The 21,820-nt window shown below is 54.1% G+C and overlaps 6 protein-coding genes across 6 annotated transcripts in view; 1 reads left to right on the top strand and 5 right to left on the bottom strand.

The window, feature by feature from the left end:
- Nucleotides 1–52: 52 nt before the first annotated feature.
- Nucleotides 53–2,277, bottom strand: PUNSTDRAFT_140538 (uncharacterized protein). The gene is made up of 2 exons (XM_007379048.1): nt 1,080–2,277; nt 53–1,022 (listed from the first exon to the last, which is right to left on the bottom strand). Exons 1-2 carry the CDS (start codon nt 1,592–1,594, stop codon nt 392–394), a joined length of 1,146 nt encoding a protein of 381 aa, XP_007379110.1. The 5' UTR covers nt 1,595–2,277; the 3' UTR covers nt 53–391.
- Nucleotides 2,278–3,105: 828 nt separating this feature from the next.
- On the bottom strand, nt 3,106–13,520 carry PUNSTDRAFT_49017 (uncharacterized protein). The gene is made up of 37 exons (XM_007379047.1): nt 13,261–13,520; nt 13,102–13,224; nt 12,806–13,045; nt 12,596–12,754; nt 12,482–12,545; nt 12,386–12,426; nt 12,283–12,329; nt 11,900–12,231; nt 11,785–11,845; nt 11,631–11,727; nt 11,536–11,566; nt 11,336–11,475; nt 11,246–11,287; nt 11,072–11,189; nt 10,984–11,024; nt 10,706–10,932; nt 10,633–10,637; nt 10,487–10,596; nt 10,385–10,433; nt 10,260–10,333; nt 9,511–10,073; nt 9,318–9,461; nt 9,214–9,262; nt 8,986–9,166; nt 8,854–8,925; nt 8,703–8,805; nt 8,460–8,642; nt 8,225–8,355; nt 8,099–8,177; nt 7,767–8,030; nt 7,664–7,709; nt 7,547–7,604; nt 7,306–7,418; nt 5,772–7,256; nt 5,176–5,721; nt 3,359–5,122; nt 3,106–3,301 (listed from the first exon to the last, which is right to left on the bottom strand). Exons 1-34 carry the CDS (start codon nt 13,420–13,422, stop codon nt 7,125–7,127), a joined length of 4,281 nt encoding a protein of 1,426 aa, XP_007379109.1. The 5' UTR covers nt 13,423–13,520; the 3' UTR covers nt 3,106–3,301; nt 3,359–5,122; nt 5,176–5,721; nt 5,772–7,124.
- A 793-nt stretch (nt 13,521–14,313) lies between these two features.
- Nucleotides 14,314–14,828, bottom strand: PUNSTDRAFT_58813 (DUF423-domain-containing protein; the record flags this gene model as incomplete). Its single annotated transcript, XM_007379046.1, has 3 exons — nt 14,314–14,371; nt 14,429–14,472; nt 14,526–14,828. The coding sequence occupies 3 exons, from the start codon at nt 14,826–14,828 to the stop codon at nt 14,314–14,316; spliced, it is 405 nt and encodes a 134-aa protein (XP_007379108.1).
- Nucleotides 14,829–15,034: 206 nt separating this feature from the next.
- PUNSTDRAFT_56632 (uncharacterized protein) lies at nt 15,035–16,218 on the top strand (the record flags this gene model as incomplete). The annotated part of the gene is made up of 4 exons (XM_007379045.1): nt 15,035–15,602; nt 15,651–15,695; nt 15,749–15,885; nt 15,937–16,218. 4 exons carry the CDS (start codon nt 15,035–15,037, stop codon nt 16,216–16,218), a joined length of 1,032 nt encoding a protein of 343 aa, XP_007379107.1.
- A 1,735-nt stretch (nt 16,219–17,953) lies between these two features.
- PUNSTDRAFT_129823 (uncharacterized protein) lies at nt 17,954–20,989 on the bottom strand (the record flags this gene model as incomplete). Its single annotated transcript, XM_007379044.1, has 9 exons — nt 17,954–18,519; nt 18,580–18,697; nt 18,748–19,587; nt 19,642–19,734; nt 19,790–19,907; nt 19,957–20,280; nt 20,329–20,668; nt 20,721–20,881; nt 20,928–20,989. 9 exons carry the CDS (start codon nt 20,987–20,989, stop codon nt 17,954–17,956), a joined length of 2,622 nt encoding a protein of 873 aa, XP_007379106.1.
- Nucleotides 20,990–21,239: 250 nt separating this feature from the next.
- The window catches only part of PUNSTDRAFT_58076 (MFS Git1p-like glycerophosphoinositol permease), a gene marked incomplete at both ends in the record, with an annotated part of 9,057 nt that continues 8,476 nt past the window's right edge, over nt 21,240–21,820 (bottom strand). The window contains one exon of the mRNA XM_007379043.1: nt 21,240–21,456. Coding sequence (XP_007379105.1) covers nt 21,240–21,456 — 217 coding nt within the window. The remainder of the gene's footprint in view (nt 21,457–21,820) is intronic.

The raw sequence follows: 21,820 nt of genomic DNA, 5'->3' as shown, positions 1-21,820 counted from the left end.
AGTAGCGCGTGCAGATATCCCTGTCCTGGCTAGCAGGATGACGGCCATCGGTGATACAGATGAGATAGCCATAGATGCAAGTATGTATATACGTCTACTCTAATACAGTGCTGTTGCCTACACTTGTAAACGGCGTGATCATCGTCGACGGTGTGCCCATCGTCCACGGCGAACTGGTCGTTGAATGCACCCCCATCGTCGGCTGCACGCCCGTTGTTGATGGCGAGGAGACCATTGGCGGCGAGGCGTTCGTGCGTTCTGCGCCAACGGATGACGGTGCGACCCCTGTTGAGGGCGCGACCGCTGTCAACGACAACACCATTATCGGCAGCGTGCTCGTCGTCGACGACGTGGCCATTGCGGTCATGCTAATGGCCGGGGGTGGTTGGCGCTATCGCTGCTGGCGCTGGCGGCGACGGCGGCGGCGGCGTCGGCGTGCAGCATGAGGATGGCACACGTCTCGGCAATAGTGGTAGAAATTGAATGTCCCGCGTCTTGGCGGTGGTGGTTGAAGTCGGGCGTCCCGCTGCTGGCACACCTCTCGGGGCACTGCCGACCCGTTTCGTGACCGCGCGGCGCGCTGGCGAGCTATCCCCGGTCGAACGTAGCGACACGCTTGTGCAGCACGAGGGGGGTGCACGTTGCGGCGTTTTGGGGATGGTGATGGCATGGGGCATTGTCCAGCAGATGCCCCGGGGGCGTCTTCGCGCGTGTGCCTCGGGGCATCTTTGAGCGTGTGCCACGCGTCTTCGACAACAGGCCCGGGATGAGCGATCCCCGGTTGAACGGGGTGACGCGCTCGTGCAGATCGAGGAGGGTGCGCGTTGGGCGGGGGATGGAAGCTGCGCCGAGCGCGACCGCGTTGGCGGCTCGCGTGGGCGGCAGTGGCTTCTTGACGACAAAGGTGCGGGTATGCAAGGGAGATTGCGATTGAGAGTAGTGCGAGGAGGCGGATGTGGTGAGCGACGTCAGGCTGGCGCAGCTCGCGCTGGGGCTGGGTCCGAACCCGTACGATGTGCGTACTGCGACGAGATGCATTCGTTAGATGCGTGCCATGCTCTACGAGATAGCGGACTCACGTGAGTCCGCGTCCGAGGTATCGCGGTCGGGGTTGTGAACGTGGTGGTACGCATGAGCGAGAGGCGAGGGCGCAGGGTGGCCGTACGGCGTGCCCACTGCTGTAGGTGGTGGAGACGTCTTGGGAGTCATCGCTGTGACGGGCGTGGGCACATGAGTGGAGGCAGCTGTGGCGACGAGCATGCTGGCGGCGGCGTCCAGACGCAGGTTCAAAGCCGGCGAGGAAGCTTTGGCATGCATCCTTCTGAGCGAGCCAGGTCCTTTCTGCTTCCCGCCGAGGCCGGCGACGGTGTGTCTGAGGGACGCGCCAGGCGGTCTGTCGTTCTCGTTCGGCGGGCGATACGCCATCGCTGGTGGCTGGTACTGAGAGAGAGAGGCGAAAGGGGATTGACGGAAAGCAGTCGGAGTTACGTGACGCTTCGGGCGGTTTGCGAGACTCTGGAGGACTCAGTTTACAGGTTCGCCAACCGCATCTTGACGACATGGGCGAAAGAGGGCACGGCGGGGTTGACACCATATGCTTGACACCGAACGCGGGCTCAGCTGACGGCAAGTGCGGGGCGCTGATTGACGGCGAGTGCGGGGCGTGGATGGCGCTAAGCGCGGGCAACTGACGGCGGGGCAGGGCATGGCTGGCAAAGAGGCTAAGGCGCGTTTCACGGCGACGGCGGGGCGCGACTGACGAAGAGTGTAGGGCACGTTTCACGGCGAGGGCTGGGCACGTTTAACGACGAGGGCGGGTGCAGCTGACGACGGTAGGGTGCGGCTGACGGCGAGGGCGGCTCGCGCTCGGCGTTGGGCGAACGTTTCACGGCGACGGCGGGGCGCGACTGACGAAGAGTGTAGGGCACGTTTGACGACGAGGGCGGGTGCGGCTGACGACGGTAGGGTGCGGCTGACGGCGAGGGCGGCTCGCGCTCGGCGTTGGGCGAAAGAAAGCTGCGCCGAGCGCGACCGCATTGGCAGCTCGCGTTCGGTGCTGGGCGAATGGCGGGCGCGGGGGTGGAAGCGCTAGCGGCGCTGATCGCGACCGCGTTGGCGGCTTGCGCTCGACGTTGGGCGGGGGATGGAAGCTGCGCCGAGCGCGACCGCGTTGGCGGCTCGCGTTCGGTGCTGGGCAAATGGCGGGCGCGGGGGTAGAAGCGGCGCCACGCGAGACCGTGGGTGACGAGCATGCGGGGCTAGGTGGAACGGCACACCTGGATGAAAGTATGAGCGCATTGGTTTTACAACGGTAAGAGGAAAACTCGGAACGTACCATGCCCTCAGCTTATCAAACATATCCGAAATGCGCACAGCACTGTGAGGACACGTAGATTGTTGGGGGGTTGGCATGCCAGGTCGTCCGGGGGTTCATCTTGCAGCAGTGGGCACGACCGCTATAGACGCACACCCCATCTCCCGACCTAAACTCTCTGAGCAGGCTCAGAGAGTGGCATGACTCTACCACGGCCCGTGCCCTTGGCCATGGCGAGAGTGAGCCCATCGTCTATCGTCTTCGCTGGCGCTGGCGGGAGATGAGTTGGACGAGGGGCTGTGCAGCTTGACCGCGCGCGTTGCCGCTGCTGTGCAGTCAGCACTGGCACGACCCCCACGGATGAATTGATGATGGACGTGCAAGTGCTTGGACACCCGCCCTAAGGTGTACCATATGGATTCCATGCTTGGCACCCCATGGCATCCGGGTGCCATGGTCACTCCCTGGGATCCAGTGAAACTATCGCCTTCATTCCATCTCGCGTCCCTGCCGCTGGATTCCATTGCATTCAAGGCCGATATCCGTCACGCGCGCCCCTGGGACCAACCCGGCGCCAAATTTCCGTGGATTCCATCAAACAGCTGGTTGGGCGTGTACGGCGGGAAGGACTGGAATAGCCACGCGAACAGGAACGTGATCGACAGGAATACTGGAGCCCGCGCGTCTGCGTTCCTGGCCGGCCAGATGGATGATCTCAGGCCTCTGGACAAGAGCTGCCGGTCTCCAACGATTTCCCCTACCACCACCACCACGACCACCACCACTCGCTCGTCGCGAGCAACCTTCCGTTCTTTCCCAACCCACGCTCGTTCAACCGCGAATCCTCTGAGCCCCGCGCCGTGCCCGCAGACGTCCCCCAGATCACACATCACGGCTAGCAGCCCGTTTCAGCTCAGCTGTCAAAGGCAGGGTGATGCTGTGAGCGGCCATATACAAAGCAGCCATCCCCGAAGTGATCATCTTCCAGTGGGCGCCCCGTCAATTTGTCCTCCTTCCGTTCATTGGTCTGACAGATATACGTAGCCATGGACCACCGGGTGTCCGTGAGCAGCCCGGACGGTCATAAGCCGTCGCCTTCCCCCGCCGCCTTCCCTCGGCATGGGCGGATGCCTTCTCTCCACACGCAGGCGTCAGGCGTTGCAGACAGCACCATCAGCTTCGGCTCGTTCGCCACCGGAGAGGAGCCAGTGAGGCTCTCGCAGTTCCCTACTCCTCCCCTCGGGATCCCTCCGCCATCTCCATCGCACTCCGTCTTCTCAGCTTCGTCTCCTTCCAGCCCATACCCTCCGCGATCCCCCATGACACCAGCCTCTCACTCACGGCGGCCCCTTCCTCAGCCGACGACCGCCCCCCTGCTTGTGCGAAGAGGTCCCTCTGGCAAAGCACCCACACTGACCACGATCGCCGACGACTCCTCCAGCGGTAGTCCATCGCAGCTCACCCCACCCATTCCACCCGGTTCACAGCTCGCATATCATAGACCCGACGACGCGGCCTCCTCCATCCTCTCGGCGGGATCTTTCTCGCCCCACTGGCATGACGGCGCCTCGGGCATTCAGGTCGACCCGCAGGAGGAGCGGATGCTGTCTACATCCTTCATCACAGAGTTGCTATCTTCGACATCCGCGCCGTCTGATGGAGGCTATTCTATGCTATCGCACGAACGCAGAGGAGTCAATGATGGACGAAGCATAGTCGATACTCTTGCTTCCGAAATTACCTATCCGCCGCCTCGCACTGGCGCGGCGGGCTCTCCGTATCCTGGCGAGTCATCGAAACTTGACGGATCGAACCCTCCTTCATCTTTCGCTCTACACGGACGGCACAATCCGCAGCCCAGTTCCTCGGGACCGCGCACAGCAGATGGATCAAAACGTCAGTCCGACAGCACGGGTCTAACGGACGTGAGCGGACTTGGTCCGCTCGGCATTTCGCAGGCAGGTTCGGTCTTCCATCCGCTGCGAAGCATGTCAGTCCTGTCCGATCACGCGAGCGCTCGGCCGTCCGCGCTTACCGGCATCACCCGTCCACAGTCCTCTACCAGTAGCTCGACGCCTTTGCGAGAGGCATTCAACGGGATCAAGGCACCGATCGATGAGGACACGCCCCTCGCCGCTCGGAGAACACCTCCCGGTTCCTCGACGAAGCCTTCGTGGAGGGGATCAAAGTTCGCGAGGCGAGATTCTCTCCACTCGACGAAGACGACAAGGAGCAAAGTGTCATCGTTAATTTCCCGCATATCAAATTCCCGCCCTGCGAACTGGATACGTAAACCACTACCGCCGGTCCCGATCCTCCCGAACATTCCCATATCCCAAGAAGAGGTTTATCGCAACGAAGATGGTCAGCTCGCTCTTCCGGAGCTCACTAGCCGTGCACGTACATTATCCAACATGCTCGAGCGAGGATATCATCCACATCAGAGCTTGACCTCCCTCTCCCAAGTTCACCTCGGCAACATCGTGTCTGACGAGGATATGAAGGCCGGAACGGTTCCTGACCGCGTTGTACACGCTACCGCCACAGCGCGCCCAGATGGTTCGGGCCTGAATACTCGTAACCGCAAACCGGGTTTTTGGAATTGGGAAAAAGAGAGTTCGTTGCTACACAGTCCTAGGAGCCATTCTCCTTCGAGGAAGAACAGAAGAGTGTGGCTGCTTGCCAGTGTGGGTGTAGGAGTTGTCCTGGCCAGCATCTTCACGGCGGTCGGCGTCACCTTGGGCAGCCGACACCATTCGTCCACGACATCTTGTGGTGGCAACCTGACTGGCCTCGCGTGCGATCTGGGTACGATTCCCGTTGTTTACGTCGTGATCTCCGGAACTCATCCTTTGTACTAGATGCGACTTGCGTCTGTGTATCAACCTCTAGCAGCCAATGCGTGGAACTCGCCCAGGCTATCCTCACACGGACACCGACGATGAACCAGCTCTTCTCCACGAACCTCTCCGATAGCGATGTTGCCACCGCAATTTGGGAAATACAAGGGACTCCTACCAAGAGTAATTGCGCCGAACAGGCTGTGCTCATTGATGTTGCCCCCGCTCTCGATTCCACTACCGCCCCCAATAGGACACAGTGGGCGCAATCTGCTCTGCTCTGGAACCTTATACGCTCGCACAACACGACGCAAGTCGGGAACATGCAGACATTTGTCCGGAAGGCGGACTGGGACGACCTAGGTACTGCCGCTGATGGACCCGTGCCGGACACTAGCGGGCGATTTGCATTCGCTCAATCCGGCTATATATGGAATTTTGCCAACCAAACCGTTGCGATGCCCAGTGCAACATTCGTGGTGACTGGCGAACCCAGCCAAGAGCAGATTGATCGGGTGGGATCGGTCGCCCATGGGGCACTCGATCGCATGTACACATTTGCTACGGGTGCGTGTTATCATCCTAGCTCGTTGCAGGTGTTTGACCCGGCCATGCAGCCTCGTCGACTCAGCGCTCCACTGCCCTTCTCCGCTATTGGGAATCCGTGTTACAGCAGAAAGCGGACGATCTTGCCATATTCAGATCACGCCTCAGCGTTGCTCCAGTCTTACTCCCGTTTGATGCAACCTCTTCACCCGGAGGGCACTCCGTTGCCGCACTACTTACAAACTCATCCGCCAACGCCTTCCCACCTCCCCTGGCGTGCTATCCTGGATTAAACTCGACCTCCCTCGCTCGCATTGCTACGATCGAATCCACGGTCTTTGCATTATCCCCGGCATCGGCGGCTTCGCAATTCGACCCCAGTTGCTTCCCGGACCGTCCAATATACGGTGTGCTCGACTTGCTCCAGTTACGCTTGCCGTTCACAGACGCGAGAACGGGAACGGCGAAGCAAGCCGTCGCTCTCAATCGCGACGTCAACCCACGAGTCATCGTATACTACGGGGAGGCTCTCAGCGCCATGCCAGGCGCCCCTACACTTCCGACGCTAGCATCCACGGCCGCTGATCCACGCGAGTTTGGCACACTCAACAATTTCGATCATGTGCTATTCACCTATCTTTCCTCGATTCCGGACATAGGATTAGCCACGGATCTAGTTCAGTTCGTCCTCGGTTCCCCTGTTGTGCCGCCCAACGACAGCTCGTTACTGGTCCGCTCACTGGCTTCAATTCCCACTTTGGAAGTTGCGGTCTTCGGATCCGTCCTTCCTTCAGACGTTTCTTTCGTCGCTTCGTCCTTTGCCACGCCTAATGGGTCTCTATTTTTTGGATCGGATTCTTCAAATTCGTTGCGCGACTGGTCGCTCGTCGGAACTTCGTCTTCCATAGTGTGGACAAACTCCACAACCGCGCCCTTGGTTGTTCACGATACTTCTCTCGCCGATGAAACGTTCTCGGAAGTGTGGACACCCGCTTACGAGTTCTTTCACTCCCCAAACAACGCGGTGGTCAATGTCGGAAACATCAGTGAGCCCACAAGCCCGTTAGATCGAATCAGACCCAACTGAAGTTCTGTGCAGCCCAAGCGTTCGAAGCTGTTGGCCTGTTCAGTCCGTGAAGCTGCCTGTGGGCCTTCGCTCATGTTGTGCAGTTTTGGGCTGGGGTTGTTTCAGACTTGCCTGAGGACCGTATACGTACCGCAGACGCCGGTACGACGCGCTTTGTATCAATCCGTTCCTCCCTTCATTGAGATGGGACTTTTTATTGGATTAAGTTATTCATGTCTGATAATTCCTTCATGTTGTCGAGGTCGAGCCACTTGCATTTATGTACGAATATTAGCATCATTGATTGGTTCCCCGTTGCTTTCTGATGCCGCCAGGTGTCGCCTTGGGACCATAATTCTCATTTCACGAGATCGAATAGCAAGTCTCGGTCGTGTGATTTCTCCACCATTTCTCGGAATATGCCTTCCGTGGCCTCAAGCAACTCCTTAGGCGATGCGCATTGGACAATATTGCCAGCATCCATGACCATCTGAAGGAGATTGTTAGCACCGTACGCGGTCTGCTGGGTCGACACGTACGATAGTGTCGTAGTCCATCACAGTTCGAAGTCGATGCGCAATGGTGAATATCGTGACATCCGAACCGAAACTATCGCGGATGGAACTTTGCAATGTGATGTCTCTTGCATGATCTAGGTGGTCTTTCGTTGTCATCGGTAAGCAAAAAAAAAGTCGATGAAGACTTACCAATTGCAGAAGTGGCTGAGTGTTTCGAGATGACTGCGTTAGACAATGTCTATACCGGAGATGAGTGGCGCACCTTCGTCCATGATCACTAATTTATTCTTGCGCAACTTAGAGCGAGCAAGTGCGATTATCTGCGCGAGTGGATAACGTCATACCATGGCCAGGACAGTCAGGTGAGTTGTTCACGTACCTGCCGTTGCCCAAGGGAGAAATTTGCACCCCCTTCGTCAACTTTGCTGTGAAGCAGCGATGACGCGTTATTATCGCAACTGGACGACGATCATATCACTCACGAATCCAAAGTGATGCCAGCGTTTTCCTTGAAGCCTTCACGCTCGACCAAGCCCGCATCCATCAGAGCCTCGTTCAAGGTTGCATCGTCGTGCTCGCCAAAGGGGTCCAGGTTCTCGCGCAGTGTATCAGCGAACAGTTCGGGGTTTTGTGGAATGATTGTTATATGGGATCGCAGAGCATCCAGATTAACCTGGTGAATGTCGATATCGTCATAATATACTTTGCCTCTCGTGAGCATTGCTCGTAGCAAAGCCAGAGCCAGACTCGATTTCCCCGCTCCTGTTGCATGGTAAGTAACGGAACGGTATGCGAGGAAAAGCTCAGAGCCAACTTTCCTGTCCTGCCAACTACAGCGACCCGCTCGCCTGCTTTGATGTCAAAACTGATGTCGTGTAAGACATCGTTTGAATCTATGGTAATGTGAGTGGCGGACTCCGGCGTAGCGGGGATGGCTGACCTGGATCGTATCGAGCGCAAAGGCTTTGCGCGCGCAAAGATCCTGAAGCAGGCCAGTATGCTGGGGGGACACCTTGTGGAGTGTGCCGCGGCTCCGAAACGATGTCAATGTAATCCTTGATTCTCTCCAAGCTTTGCCCGCAATGTCATTATGGAGCGCAAGCATGAAATCGCGTACAAACCTTGTGCCTAGCAAGACGAATTAGCCACTGGGGATTCCGCCGCACATGCGACACTCACATTCAACTTCCACCACGTTCCACACCCTCACGAACCAAAATACATCGCCAGAAAAGGCAAGTACCTGAGATAACGCGAAACCAGCTTCCCCTGCCCGAATCGCCGGGGTATATAGTACGGCCGCGGCCACGGCGATGGAAAAGACTGAGCCCAGTGCGTCGATTCGGACATCAATCCACCTTAAACCAACAAAACAGTTCAGCAAGGCGCAGAGAAAGTTGCATCGACGAAATTCTTGCCGATTCAAGTTGAAGAAGTTGCGCGACGCGCGTGTGTAGATATTGATTCTCCTCGTTAACTCCCCAGTGAAACGTTTTTGAGCGCCATACGCTCGGATAGAAGCTATCGACCAATCAAGACAACCCTATGACAAAGAGAACACCAACGCACTGAGTCCTGAGCAAGTCGTGCCGAAGAGGCTTAGAACGGGGGATTTGGCGATACTCTGTTTACGCTTGAGTGCTTTTTGGAGTTCCGTTAATGCCATAAGCAAAGGACAATCATCGTGAGTGAGCAACTGACCAGCTTGAACCCTAATATACCCGCGTCCAACAACAAGTGCCATAGCCAACATTACGACACCAGCCAGAAAGGCATCTTTCACGACCAAGAATATGGCAAGGAGCTTGAGCATTATGCCCGTGCTCATCACTAATTCTTGCATGATGATTGACGGTAAGCTAGTGTCAACAGAATTGATATCCTGCTGACGATGAGATCACAGGAGCACGTCTGAGATGTGTCGCCTACCTGTGTGCAGCGAGTTATCACTCTAGCGATGGGCGTTTTGTCTAGCCATCTGCAAGAAGTTATCACATCCACTAGCGAGTTTCGTGTGCGATCGTGCGACCTACCTGAAGGTGGCATACAGAACCGACTCCATCAATTTTTGGTGGATGTTGACAGATGCACGGAGGCCCCCTCTCAGCCATAATGCCGCTTTGACAGTCCGCAACACAAGTTGTGCCAGGAGTAAAACGGCAAAACCACCAAGATATCTGTGTGCTAGGTGAGTTTTATGGATGTTCAGACATTTAGTCCACTCACTTCTCGGCCGGTACGGAGGAGGGATCCCTAGTGTTATACTGTTCAGCCCACCGGCCCAGGAAGAACGGCTGATAGAGGGAGACCGCGACCTCCGCAAAGACAAGTAGATAGATGACGGCGCAGAATATCGGACCGCCGGCGTTCACCAGATAGAATCCTATTATCCGAACTCCGGCTGCGTCATAAGTTGTAGTCTCCTCCGCGATCAATTTACCCCCAGTGGAGTTCTCGGTTTCGGCATACTCGCTGGCGATTTGTGGTTCGGCCTCAGTGTGGCCTTGACTTCCTGCGACCAAACCGTCGAAACTTGAAACATCGATGGCTGAGGCTTGCATTTGGACAGCATCTCCTGCGTCACTGATCTGAATGACACTGTCCAGGGATCCTTTGACCAGTGCTAGATCGTGGGTGACGAGGATTACGGTGCGATCCCGAACGAGATCCCCTTTAAGACAATGTTCGGCCACCCAACGTGCGGTATGCACATCAAGCCCGGCAAAGACGTCATCCAGTAGCAAAATGCGAGCTGAAGAATAAACTGCCCGGGCCAAAGTCACACGGGCCTCGAACAGAGTCAGCCTTGGTAGAATATTCATCGAACTAGCGCACCTTCTGTCCCCCACTGTTGCCATGCCAGAGGATTGGTCAGTAGGCAAGCTCTCGACACATAACATCATAGTCTCCACCTCAAGGTCAGGCCCTAAGTTCGTCTTTTAGCAGCGCGGCGTATTGTAAACCTGCATGCGTACCTTCTCGCCCACTTCCGTAAGATCGCCATATGGAAAAGAATTGATGTCTTGTATAAGAGCACACTGCTCGAGGACTGCGCGAGATTCAGCGCTTCGACTGCATCCAAGTCGTGAAATATACATGCCTTTGTGATATCGCGCTTCATCGAATGCACTGTCGAAAATGATGTTGTTCTACGCAAAAGCCAAGTTAATGTTAGATTCCAAGCAGAATTGCTGGCACCAACGCGGATGGTGTCATTCAAGACCCAGGTTTCCTGTGTAGCATATGCCACGCCATATTCCAAGGGAAGGTTGTACCAGGAGTCTGTACCCAACGGATGACAATACATCTCCCCTATACCGATCAGATTGGCGCCTTTCTATGGCGGACCCAAGCTCACCGAGAAGACTGTCAGAAACAACGACCGTTAACGAGGACAAAAGAAGGAAATCAAAACACGCACGCCATTAAAAACGATGTCTTGCCGCTGCCTGTTGGACCAACGATTGCTGTCATAGCTTTCGCGCGGATGCGAATGGTTCCCTCCACGGTAAGTTTGAACTCGCGAGCATCCGTCTGGACCTCTGATGAGGACATCTCATGCCAGGTGAAGTAGGTGGATTGGACGCCTATGTCTGAAGGGATTGTCTCGGAAGTTGCTTGAAATACTTTCCCAGGAATAGACCGAGTCTACTCGACAATCAGTCATCATGGTCACAGTTGCGAATTAATTTCCCTTACTTCCTTCATAAAGCGCGTGAGACGATCTAAGGACACTTTGGCTGTGATGGCGTCAGAATCCGCGAGCAATATCATCAAGAAACCGCACCATTGATCATCGATGGCAATAAGAAAGCCGTCTGATTCAACTTGGCTTGCAAGATGGAGAAAATGGAGATTGCGGTAAAAACTCGCGAAGATGTAAGCTCCCCCTTCATTATCAGGGTCTGTATTTGACGGCCTGATTGAGTTTTCTCTGATACATCTTTCAAATTTGACTCACGTAGGTTCCGAACGTAACAAGGAGGTTACACAGAGGAAGTATCTGCAGCCCGGTGAGCGCAGAACAATATTCCGTGTCGAGCGAACTCACATTGTTCGCGTTATACGCGATGAGTTCCAATATCCCATTGTGGCGGATTCGGGCAATTTCATCGTTTCGAAACTTGAAGAGCTTATTCAGCGCCTTCTCTTCCCATGCGAACAACTTGATTGTCCTCAAGACGTTGAGGACTGGAGAAAGGTGCGGTCTTTGTCAACAACAGGTTAGAAGAAGATAATGTTCGAACATACTTCTTGTGGCGTTTTGTACACGGTGATCAGACTAGGGGGCGTTGACATAGCAGTCAGCACGGACGTTACGGTGAGCTATCTTTTGAAAGATTCACAGCCTCCATCTTGCGCCGTTGTGCGCTCAGCCGCATTTTGGCAACCCAAATCGGCACCGGTAAGCTGACAACTAAGACCGCGGTTCCTACAAGGGAGCTTGGTGTATACAATCAGCCGGGATTTTTGCAGCGCTACAAGGTGCCTGCGCGTTACCTCCAACCGAGGATGAGATAAAGGTACACTGTGCTGCCAATCACCTGCGTGATGGCCATAACTGTCGAATATGTGTTGAGGACAAGCAAGGCAAAGGTACTATATTGCAACTTACCGCATTGGACCCAGTCGACGCCTTTTGTGATTGCGGCAGCGTCACCCGTGACCAAGTTGTTTATCATGCCCATTCTTTGCCTTGTCATGTCCGATGATTTTGTTTTCGGCATCACAACCTCGGACCGCCCAGATGTAGACATGCTTGCTCGCATGCGTAAGACATGCTCGAAGACCAACCGAACGACAATGGCTTCTGCTCTAACGAGGGTACGGGCGGAGTTCTGAACGTACCACTCGCCGAAGAGTGACCGAAGCATGGGAGATATGCCTATCCATACAACCCAAACCCATGGTCGAATGGGTGACTCATGGCCACCCCCTTCTAGATACCTGAATTGCGGTCAATATTGTATACGACGTTACACCGGCAAAAAAACTCACAACAACAATTGCTGGATACCAATGGGTGCAATGAAGGTCGCTAGAGTCTTGAAGGTACGAGTGAGCCTATTTCCGGTGTCATGAACGAGCGCATGCCACTAACGTTGCCTATTCCATTGAGGAACATAGCGACGAAATCCCACTCTAGACAAGGGTGTCATCGGCGGTCGTTATGCTGCATACACCATAGTTAACTTACTGAACACGGAAATCAAGTTCCAGGCGATGTCCCAGCTCTCCGCGGGTTTCGTGCGATCCATTCTCTGTTATCAACGGGTAGGTCCTAGCTGCGGGGATGCAGAGATTAACGTACCTTGAAATAGCGTTCAGCCAAAAATTCTACATCATCCCTCTCTTCTAGAGGTAAGAGCTTCTCGTCTGGAACCTGCCGATGGCGAGTAGCATGTACCACCATAGGGTCCAAGAATCCCCAAGTCAGGTATGAGAACCAAGAGGCGGATTTGCGGGGATCCTACACGCGGATTTCAGCCAGCCGGGTCATCAACTTGAAGACTCCGCTCACCGATGACGGTGCACCAGGTAAACACAGAGGAATCACGACGCCCCCTACCAACGTGCTGATGCAGTGCAGAACGGCCGGCCAGGTTGGTGTACGGCCATCGACAAGAGCGAGAGGATAGACCACCGAGTAGAAGTCGAGCAGGAAACATGCGAAGAACAGGCAGAACACATGCGTATCTGCGGTGTGCTTCCACGGCTGGCTACCGCGCATGGATGCTAGGCAAAGCCATGTAGCGTAAGCCTGGAAGTGATCAATGTAAACAGTTATACGAAGAACCCGAAGTTTTGCAAGCGTACGTAGAATGCGAATGCTACAAAGGGCCACGCCCCCGGACTTCCACCCTGGAGCACCTGCAAAGCTGCTAGAAGCAGTAGAACAAGACTGGCGAGGAGCCGGAGGGCGCGCAGGACACTGGTCGTCTTCGTTTTTTTATACCCCACGTCTTCTTGGCTGACATCCGCTAAATCCCGCCTGGCCAGCCTGTCGACATTCCCAGTCTGCGATTGTCCAGCTGCAGCTGAGTCGTAAGGTAGCAGCTTCGTATAAGTCAGATGTCCCACAGAAAGGAGACCTATGACGGAGGGCAGAATGATAAGAGCCGTGGTATCCACAAGCATCGTTGCAGTGGCAAGATGAGGAGTGCCGTCCAAATGCCCGACATTTAGACCAGTCTTATGAGGAGGACGTATGCACGGCGAACAGGCGCCGTCAGGCCGCCGCGGGAAACGGAGGTAAGCGAAGTGGATCAGGCATCTATATTCTTTCGGCTCGTGAACCGCCTCCTCTATCATTCAGGAGCCGGGAGAACCATCATTCGTGGAGACACATTGCGCAGTGCGCATCAGCAATAGCGTGCGTGGCCACCGTCCATCGAAGCGGCACTGGCCGGATTGCTGGAATTCCCCGACATACTTAGGGACAGTGCAGGGATGGAGAGACATGGAAACGTCGGGTCCACTCAAGCGCCTACTAACTGGTCACACCCTGATAAAGATCCTACCCGGCGGTTCTGATAAGTTATAGCAGCGAGAGCCCGCGCACGAGTTGGCAATGGAAGTCGAAACGAAGCTTGGATGGCGTCACCTAAACGTGACGCGCATCTACCATACAAATCGCAAGCCCACGACACTAACAGCTCCTAGACGTAATGTGGAGCTCCGATACCGCGACAGAATGTGCCATGAGTAGATATATCGACCGAATGTCATAGGTTCTCCGCCAATCATACAAGCCAGTACGATACATTAGACAGCTTTCAAAACCGATATATATCGAGGTTTCGTACCCAAATCGCTCGATTTGGCGCGCGTTTTGACCACAGGATATCAAAATCTCAATATATATCGAAATTGAAAGCTCCCCTATTGAAACAGATAGAGACACCATACGCTCAGATATATATACTAACTATCGTACCATACACGTTAGAATGCTAGGGCCACATAGCTATAAAAAGAGAAAACGAAAGGAGTTAGGCGCAAATGGTCGCGATGCACGCGAATCAATGCCTACCCAGCAATCATCGCCAAGCCTCCTATTGGCGTCACCGGTCCAAGCCATTTGAACCTAGTGACAAGACATTGACGACGGTTCTCAGGGCGCAAAATAGGACATTGTGCTTACCGGTCACGGTTCAAGACCAAAGCGAAGATGCTACCGGAAAATACCTTGGAATCGGCAAGTCATGTAACTGAGTGTCCTAGCTTGTTTATGTGCATACCACTGATCCCGCTGCGATGGCAGGTCCGGCGAATCTGTGAGAAGCGAATCGAGGATGCAAAGACACGAGCATCAACGCGAGCCCGTTGAACACCTGAAGAGGTTTCGGCGATGAGTTGCGTCCGACATACGCTCCACATCGCGGACTCGCCGAGTAGTGAGCAGCTGTTTCCCAAGCATGTATATTATCCTGTGTGACACCAGGACGGCGGCGAAGCCCGTGTGCGCCGAATGCGCCGGTGATGACACCGGTGGCGGCTATGAGTGCGCCAGCGCGCCAGAGGGATGCAGGGTTTGAAAGCATGTTGCCTCTGACCGCTGGGCAAGGTAAGAGAGGCGTAGAAGGATTAGACATAAGCACGTTGCTTCCTCGGGAGGAGCAAGAGACCGAGGCTCAGACTCAGAGTCACACTAGCATAACGCGCACCAGTCACGTGAGCTCAGGCCCGAAATTTCAGCCGGCGAGGGCGAACGATGTCAGTTTCACTGACGCCCAGGGCCGCGCCAACGATGCTGCGACATGCTGGACGGTTCCTCTGCCATGCTTGTCGCCTCACAGACGCACAGCGCCGGTTTCTGACTCAGGCAGCAACAACGACCGTCACCACCGAGAGCTCCTCTTCAGCTGGCAGTAGCTCTGCGCAACCGACCGTTTCTCCAGAGCTACTGACTAAGAAGAACAGGAGGAAAAGAACGGCGAAGGCGATCGAGTCGAAACTAGCCAGTCGTGACTTCTCAGAACCTACAAATCTTGAGCGATGGCTAGCCGAGCTCAGCACAGGCAGCCTGGACCCTTCTCTCCAGGACTTGGAGCGGCTCAAACCAGAGAAGCTACCAAATCCGGATTCGGACGGTTATCCCGCGGAATACAGCGCTCTTGCCGATCTGCTATGCCGCACCTTTAGCAAGGCGCAGCTCAATCGGTTTGTAGAGATGTATAGCATGGAGGGTTGGTTATGCAACCCGAAGAGGAAGAAGGTCGAATTTGCGGAGACTATCATCGAAAGACAGTGGGGTTGGCCATCGCTATTGGAACTCGAGAATCAAAAACGCGACAGAACGGAAGTCGAAGTCAAAGGTACGAATCTGCCAACGTGAAGGCCACATGCCTGATCCTTTCTTTCAGACTTCCCACTTGACGCACGACAACTGTTCCTGATGATGGGAAAGGGTGAGGAAAACGATATCTCGATTGGTGCCTTCTCTGACATGCATGGCTCGTAGATGGCGCGGACTTGCTCCAGATGTCTATCGACTTCAATGTCCACATCTCTGTATCAACATCACCTCTCGCACTCCGGGTGGAAGGCGTGCGCAAGTCCATGAGAGCATTGACTACTCACATTCAAGCGCTGAAGACAGTGCGTGACTCTCGCTGCGGTGTAGCTTGTCCTCACGGCGACTCTATTCAGACCTTCGTGGAAGGGACATTTGATCTCCCGACGCCAGTTCCTCTTCCTGAAAGCCTCGTCCAGCGAATCTCACGAATATCGGCGGCGTTCATCGAAAACGTTGACAATGGAGGGAAGGTCGGCGGCTCAGGCCCTCAGCAGAGGATGTTCGCTGATACAGCTTCTCAGATGCGAATACACGCGAAGAGTTCTCAAGGACTTTCTGTCGCGGAGCGCCTCGCAGTTCACGCATCTTGTGTGGTCAGTCCTATACTTCTGCCTTCTCTGCTTGTAAATAATTGACATTGTTCCAGACGCAGGAAAATTCCGGCATTCCATTGCTGGCCTATGTTCCCGCACCCAAGCCGAGTGTTGCCCCCATTCCGACATCCATGTTCCCGAATAGCTACTCCTTGTATCCTTTCTTTTCACCGCGCTCCTTGCCCTGGACGTTGACTTCGAACAGCGTGTTCCGGCTACGTCGTTTATCGGAATGGCTGGAACAGAACTCAATGGAAGAGGTTGCAACTAGTGGCGGACTAGCTGGAGGTCAAGGGAAGATTTTGACAGTGACCGAGTATGTCGCATTACTTGGTGTATTAGATCTTGCGTCAACCTTTCTCATGCGCAGGCAGCTCGCTGATCTACGCCGAACGCTCTTGCACCATACCTTGGGGCAAATGCAATCCAACCAGTCTGGAAGGGTTGTCACAGCATCGTATGTGACCTATAGCATTAATTGTCATCGCTGACGGATCCTATGTTTCAGCTTGGGACATCTGCTCTTCTCGTCGCCTTCTCAGGGTCCACGCAGCTTGATCCCGCCTCTCAAGGGTTATTGGACGTTTACTAACATCCTTCGTTGGATAGCCAAGAACCATCCGACACCGGTCTTCGTTCCAAGGTACAACAACGTGTCCTGCATGTATCCTCAGGCTGACCTGTTCATGTCCCTAGTCTTCCTGCGCCGTTGATTAACTCGGCACCCTCGGAGCAGAAAGTCATGCATCGGCTCATTTACCATGCCCTAACCAGCTCTTCCGCACCGTCCGCTCTTTCCAAAGTCGCTAACGGTGACCAGGAAGTGATTACACCGCGCTCCATCCCGATTATCAAGCTCGAAGCTACACTCGCGCAATCAACCACGGATACTCAAATGCGCGACAGATCACAATTAACAGAAGACATAAAAATACTGGATGAGCTTGAGCCTCCTACTCCTGTTTCCGATGCTCATCGCTCTTCGGACCTCGGGCCGCTTTACCAATGCTGGATGGGTTCGATGGCCGCGGTTGACTTGCTGATGCCTGATCGGTAAGTCTGTATATTGCTCTTGCACTTCTCCATCTGACATGAACTTCATAGCCCGATGGATATGCGCTTGACAGCCTCCGAAATGAACCCTGTTATGAGCGAGAGCTTGCCGGAAGAGTTGCATGATTACATAGCGAAACTCAAGGCCTTGTGAGTGCAGATCAACTCCATCCTTATGACTGAGGTCTGATAAAAGTTGCAGCCTGGACGACGCTACAGAAGGGGAAGCGCACCCCGTGCCTCCAGTTGAGGTTACTCATGCAGGCCAGAAGTACGTTCTCGTTGCCAATCATAGCGTTCGTCAAGGCACGGACGTTGTGAATATGGATGGGCAAGGAAAGCTGCAACGGGACCAAACTTCGGTCACCTCGGCGCAGGTTGTCAGTGAAAGTATCCTCGACCTCGAAAGTAACCAGAAGTTCGCAGTATGCGAGGTATGCGCCCTTGTATAATCCCATTTGAAGGCCGCTCATGCCGACCATTCAGGTAACATGTACTGATGTTGAGTCAACCGATGCTTGGACAGAACTTCTTCGCAGATGTGACGCAGTCACTTCGGTTAACTACACCTCTACCAACAGCAGTCCAAGCAGTATCATGGCCTCGAAATTCGACGGCAAAGAGCGTGCAGTATGGTAATCATTAGAAACAGTATTCGTACGTCCAAGTAGTAATCGATAAAAAAATTGGAGAGGAACGAGGCGATAAACTACCAGGTGGATAACTATCTGCGCTTCTTGTTCGCCTTCTCCGTGCGTTTCTTCGCTCGCACTTCCTTCTTCATACGCGAGTCCACCATCACATAGCGACCCTTGACACCTTTCGGCCTGCCCTTGATACCTTTGTGCGAGCCCTTCGCGACCACAACTTTAGTCTCTTTCTTCTTCTTTCCGCTCGACAAGCCCTTGCGCATGAGTTTCTCAATTTGCTGCGCCTTTTCCCTCTCAGTCATATCTGACGCCTCCGTGACTCCCTGAGCCTTTTTCATCGCTTTCTCTAGGCGTTGTGCAGCCCTGAGCTTCTTGCGGCCTTTCGCTTCAGCGACCTTCTTGATAGGACGTGCGTCGAGGGCTCGCATCTTCGCTCGGAGCGCGCGGATGGCCTCTTTCGTGACCGGTATATTCGGCTTGTAGTGCTTGGATTCGTCGTCCAAGAACCACGAAGGGAGGTCTTCCTTGGAATTAAGTGAATATCGATTGAAGCCGTCATTGATTAGCTGTGTCTTCGTCTTCTCCCGGTTGACAAGCTGCTGAGCCAATGTCATGGCTTCTGCCGTCGTCAAGCCATGTTCTAAAGCAAGAGTATACTTCATGACGCGACCCTGCTAAATGCATAAGAAGGGTAACTCACTGCGTATCTGCACTCGTTTGGCCTCATCCTGATCCTCGTCATTCACGTCCCACATAACTGCATCAGCATCAGAGTCCTGGGGTACGACCTCAAAATCGTCGCCGTCGTCCGAAGGTGTCTGTGTGGAAATCAGTATTGATTAATCAGCGCTGGGTGAAGGGCGCTAACCTCGGCCTCCGACTGCTCTTCAGGGGTGGGGTCAGCCAGGGAGCCCATTTGCGTATCTTCATCTGGCTCGTCCTCGTCCATGTCATCCAATCCGTCCACACCAGCGAACATGTCCTGACTAAACCAAAGTTGGGTCGTTCGGGAGGGTTGCGCTGGCTCTTCGAGGGTCGTCAAAAGCTTTTGCCGCTTCCGCGTCCGGGCCTCTGCAACGCTGTGTTTCCGCTTGCCTAGTCTCTCGTCGTCTGAGGAGCTGTCGCTTTCATCGCTGCTCTCATCCTCCTCCTTCGTATTCGCCAGCTTGTCCCACCCCCCTTCCTCTGACATCTCGTCGTCGTCGGAATCGTCGGAATCGTCGTTCCTGTTCCCTATACCGCCCCATTCTTCCTCGCGCTCCTTGTTCTTCTTGCGCGCTTCCTTGACTTTGAACTTCGAATCCCTCTCTGACAACTTCTGCCGGTAGGACTGGTACAAACCGTCCAACTCCGCCTCCATAGCACTGACCATCCTCTCTCGGTCATCGTCAGAGCCTAGATCTTCTTCAATCGCATCCTCACCGCGTGAACCTTGCACCCCGTGCGTATGCTCAACCTCATCGTCGTCTTCTTCCAAGTCGCCACGAGCATAACTACGTGATCCCCTTCTCAGGGCCTGCTCCGCTCCACCGAGGTCGAAGACATCGTCTTGGCCGAAACCCAATGCAGCATCTGCTTGCTCCAGACCAATATCGAGGGGGGCAGTCATTTGAAGTTGCATGCGTTGGATGGTGCGTTGCTTTGTCTCATTGGCTTTTCGACGTTCACGCTTAGTGCGAGCGGCGGACGCTGCGTTAAGACGCTCCAGCTAACATGCATCGGTTCAATACGAAAGTAACCTGAAGTGAAGCTGGACACATACCTCCTCTTGAATCTGCTGCTCGTCGTCCACTTCCTCGATCTCCGCAACCTCGGTGATTTCCTCTGTGACCCTTTGCTTGACGTCCAAACCAATCTGAAACATAAACCATGAGTATCTTCGATATCATATGGGAGGCCGACATATGCACCTCTTGCCGAAGAGCTACTCTCCACTTCAGTAGCGTCTTAAAATCGCCTTTCCCGAGAACCTTCAGATCGTCGCAGTTTGCTTTCACATCTGGCGTTGTAACATCGAGTGTCAGCCACCTTGAATATGTCAGCTAGCTGCCCAACAACTGCGGACGGAGGCGCGTACTCCTTTTCTTCATCTTTCTCGAAGGTGATCTTGTTTACACTTCCGAGAAGCGAGATTGGATCGTCTGTCCTGATGAAATCTGCAGCGCCAGCGACTTTGTAGAGGATGTAGTCTCCATCAGCATATCCCTCGCGCTTTCGACGTTTCTTTTCCGGCTGGAAGACGTTGGCTTGAACATTGTTGGCCGAGTTTCCCTTATCCCCAGCTATAGTGGTAGAAGCTGAAAGCTCCTTGAAGACATGTCGGGGGTCGAGAAATTTGGGATCGATGTGCTTCGGAGCCAGAAAGTCTTTGCAGACAACGAAAATTTCGGCCGAGACATTACTGAAGAACGCGTGAGCACATCACGTTGGACAAGCTCTACTCACATACCGGGAAGAGGGCGGCTTTGTTGCCTCCACCTTGCCGAATAACTGGCTGAAAACCCAGATGAGGTTGTTGTAATCGGCGCTACGGAAGACCTTCGTGACGAAGGTTCCGCCCTTCATTAGGAATTCCACGGCGAGTTTCAGACTCATGAGGACGAGCTCCGACTGCGAATATGCGTCTTGCACCCATGCCGTACCGACGTTTGGAGCGCCGTCGTGTAATACCACGTCTGCCTTCCAATCCTTGAGCTCAGAGCGTATGAGGTTGCGGCATTGGGGGGTAGTGATGTCTGAAGCGAAGGTGACAACCCGAGGGATGGGCTTGATGGGGACCAAATCAACACCTGAGTTAAGTTATTCCGTGCATGGGTTGAGATTTCTTAACGAGGAGCATACCGACGATGAGACTGTTTACGGGCATGTACTTGCTGGCTACCTGGAGCCAACCACCAGGTGCTGCGCACAAGTCTATGCAGCATCTTGCTGACTCCAAGAAACCATATTTCTTGTTCAGTTGGATGAGCTTGAATGCTGATCGAGCACGGTAGCCTTGCTCTCTTGAAGAGGGTCAGGGTGAGCGGCGATCGTAGTGTGCAGACGCACTTTGCTAGCTTGTAGTATTTGTCGAGACGACCCTTTCCAGTTTTCTTCTGAGCTTTGCCCATCTGAAGTCACAGTATCAATGAGTCGGGAAAATGGTCACAGCGACCTAGGGTATCTGAAGCCGAAGTGGCGAAAGATCGCAACGCTCGAAAATCTGTGTTGGGGAAGCAGAGACCACGTGGCAATCAGGCGTCTCGCCAGGACCTCCTTATCTTATCAAGAAAAAGTACTCTGAAATTCAGCGTCGTAGGGAACAGGACAGAGCACTCGACGTGAAGCGTAAATGGAGCACCGATGCTATGTGATTGTCTATCAAAGCTTCTCCTCGAGGGAAGACCCTGCTTCTCGTTCAACAATGAGTTCTTTGTCATCCTCTTCACCAACTTCTCCCTCCCAGCCATTGTCAGCGAGATATTGCATAAACTTGGCGTCCTCTTCGGCAAGGTCAACGCCAGTCATATCCGGAACACAAAGCCAGGTGACGATGACACCCGTAATACCACAAATGGCAGCTATGATGAATGTCCACCTACACCGCCAGTTCGGTCTCATGTGGCAGCCAGCTGTGGCCGCTGTGGCGTTGACCTGCGTTCTCCGGATGGCTAACATGCCCATTCCATCCAGCCTCCAGAATTGATAGCCAATCACATCAGTGTGGTGCCATTTGGGCTGGCAGCGGTGTGGCTGAGCAGATGGAGGGCAGCTGTGAAGGATATCCGTGTCAATGCCTGGATCAGTCCGAATACAAATGAGCCACATATACCAGTCATGCCGCTCATGTACCAATTACATTGTGCACACATTCACTTGCGCATCCATGTATACATAGAAACAATATGTATTGCAGTATATACATGATGATGCCATATACATGTCAAATAGTAACACCAGGC

Source organism: Punctularia strigosozonata (assembly GCF_000264995.1).
Source record: "Punctularia strigosozonata HHB-11173 SS5 unplaced genomic scaffold PUNSTscaffold_1, whole genome shotgun sequence".
NCBI classification, from domain to species: domain Eukaryota; kingdom Fungi; phylum Basidiomycota; class Agaricomycetes; order Corticiales; family Punctulariaceae; genus Punctularia; species Punctularia strigosozonata.
This window is presented reverse-complemented; position numbering and strand designations above follow the sequence as displayed.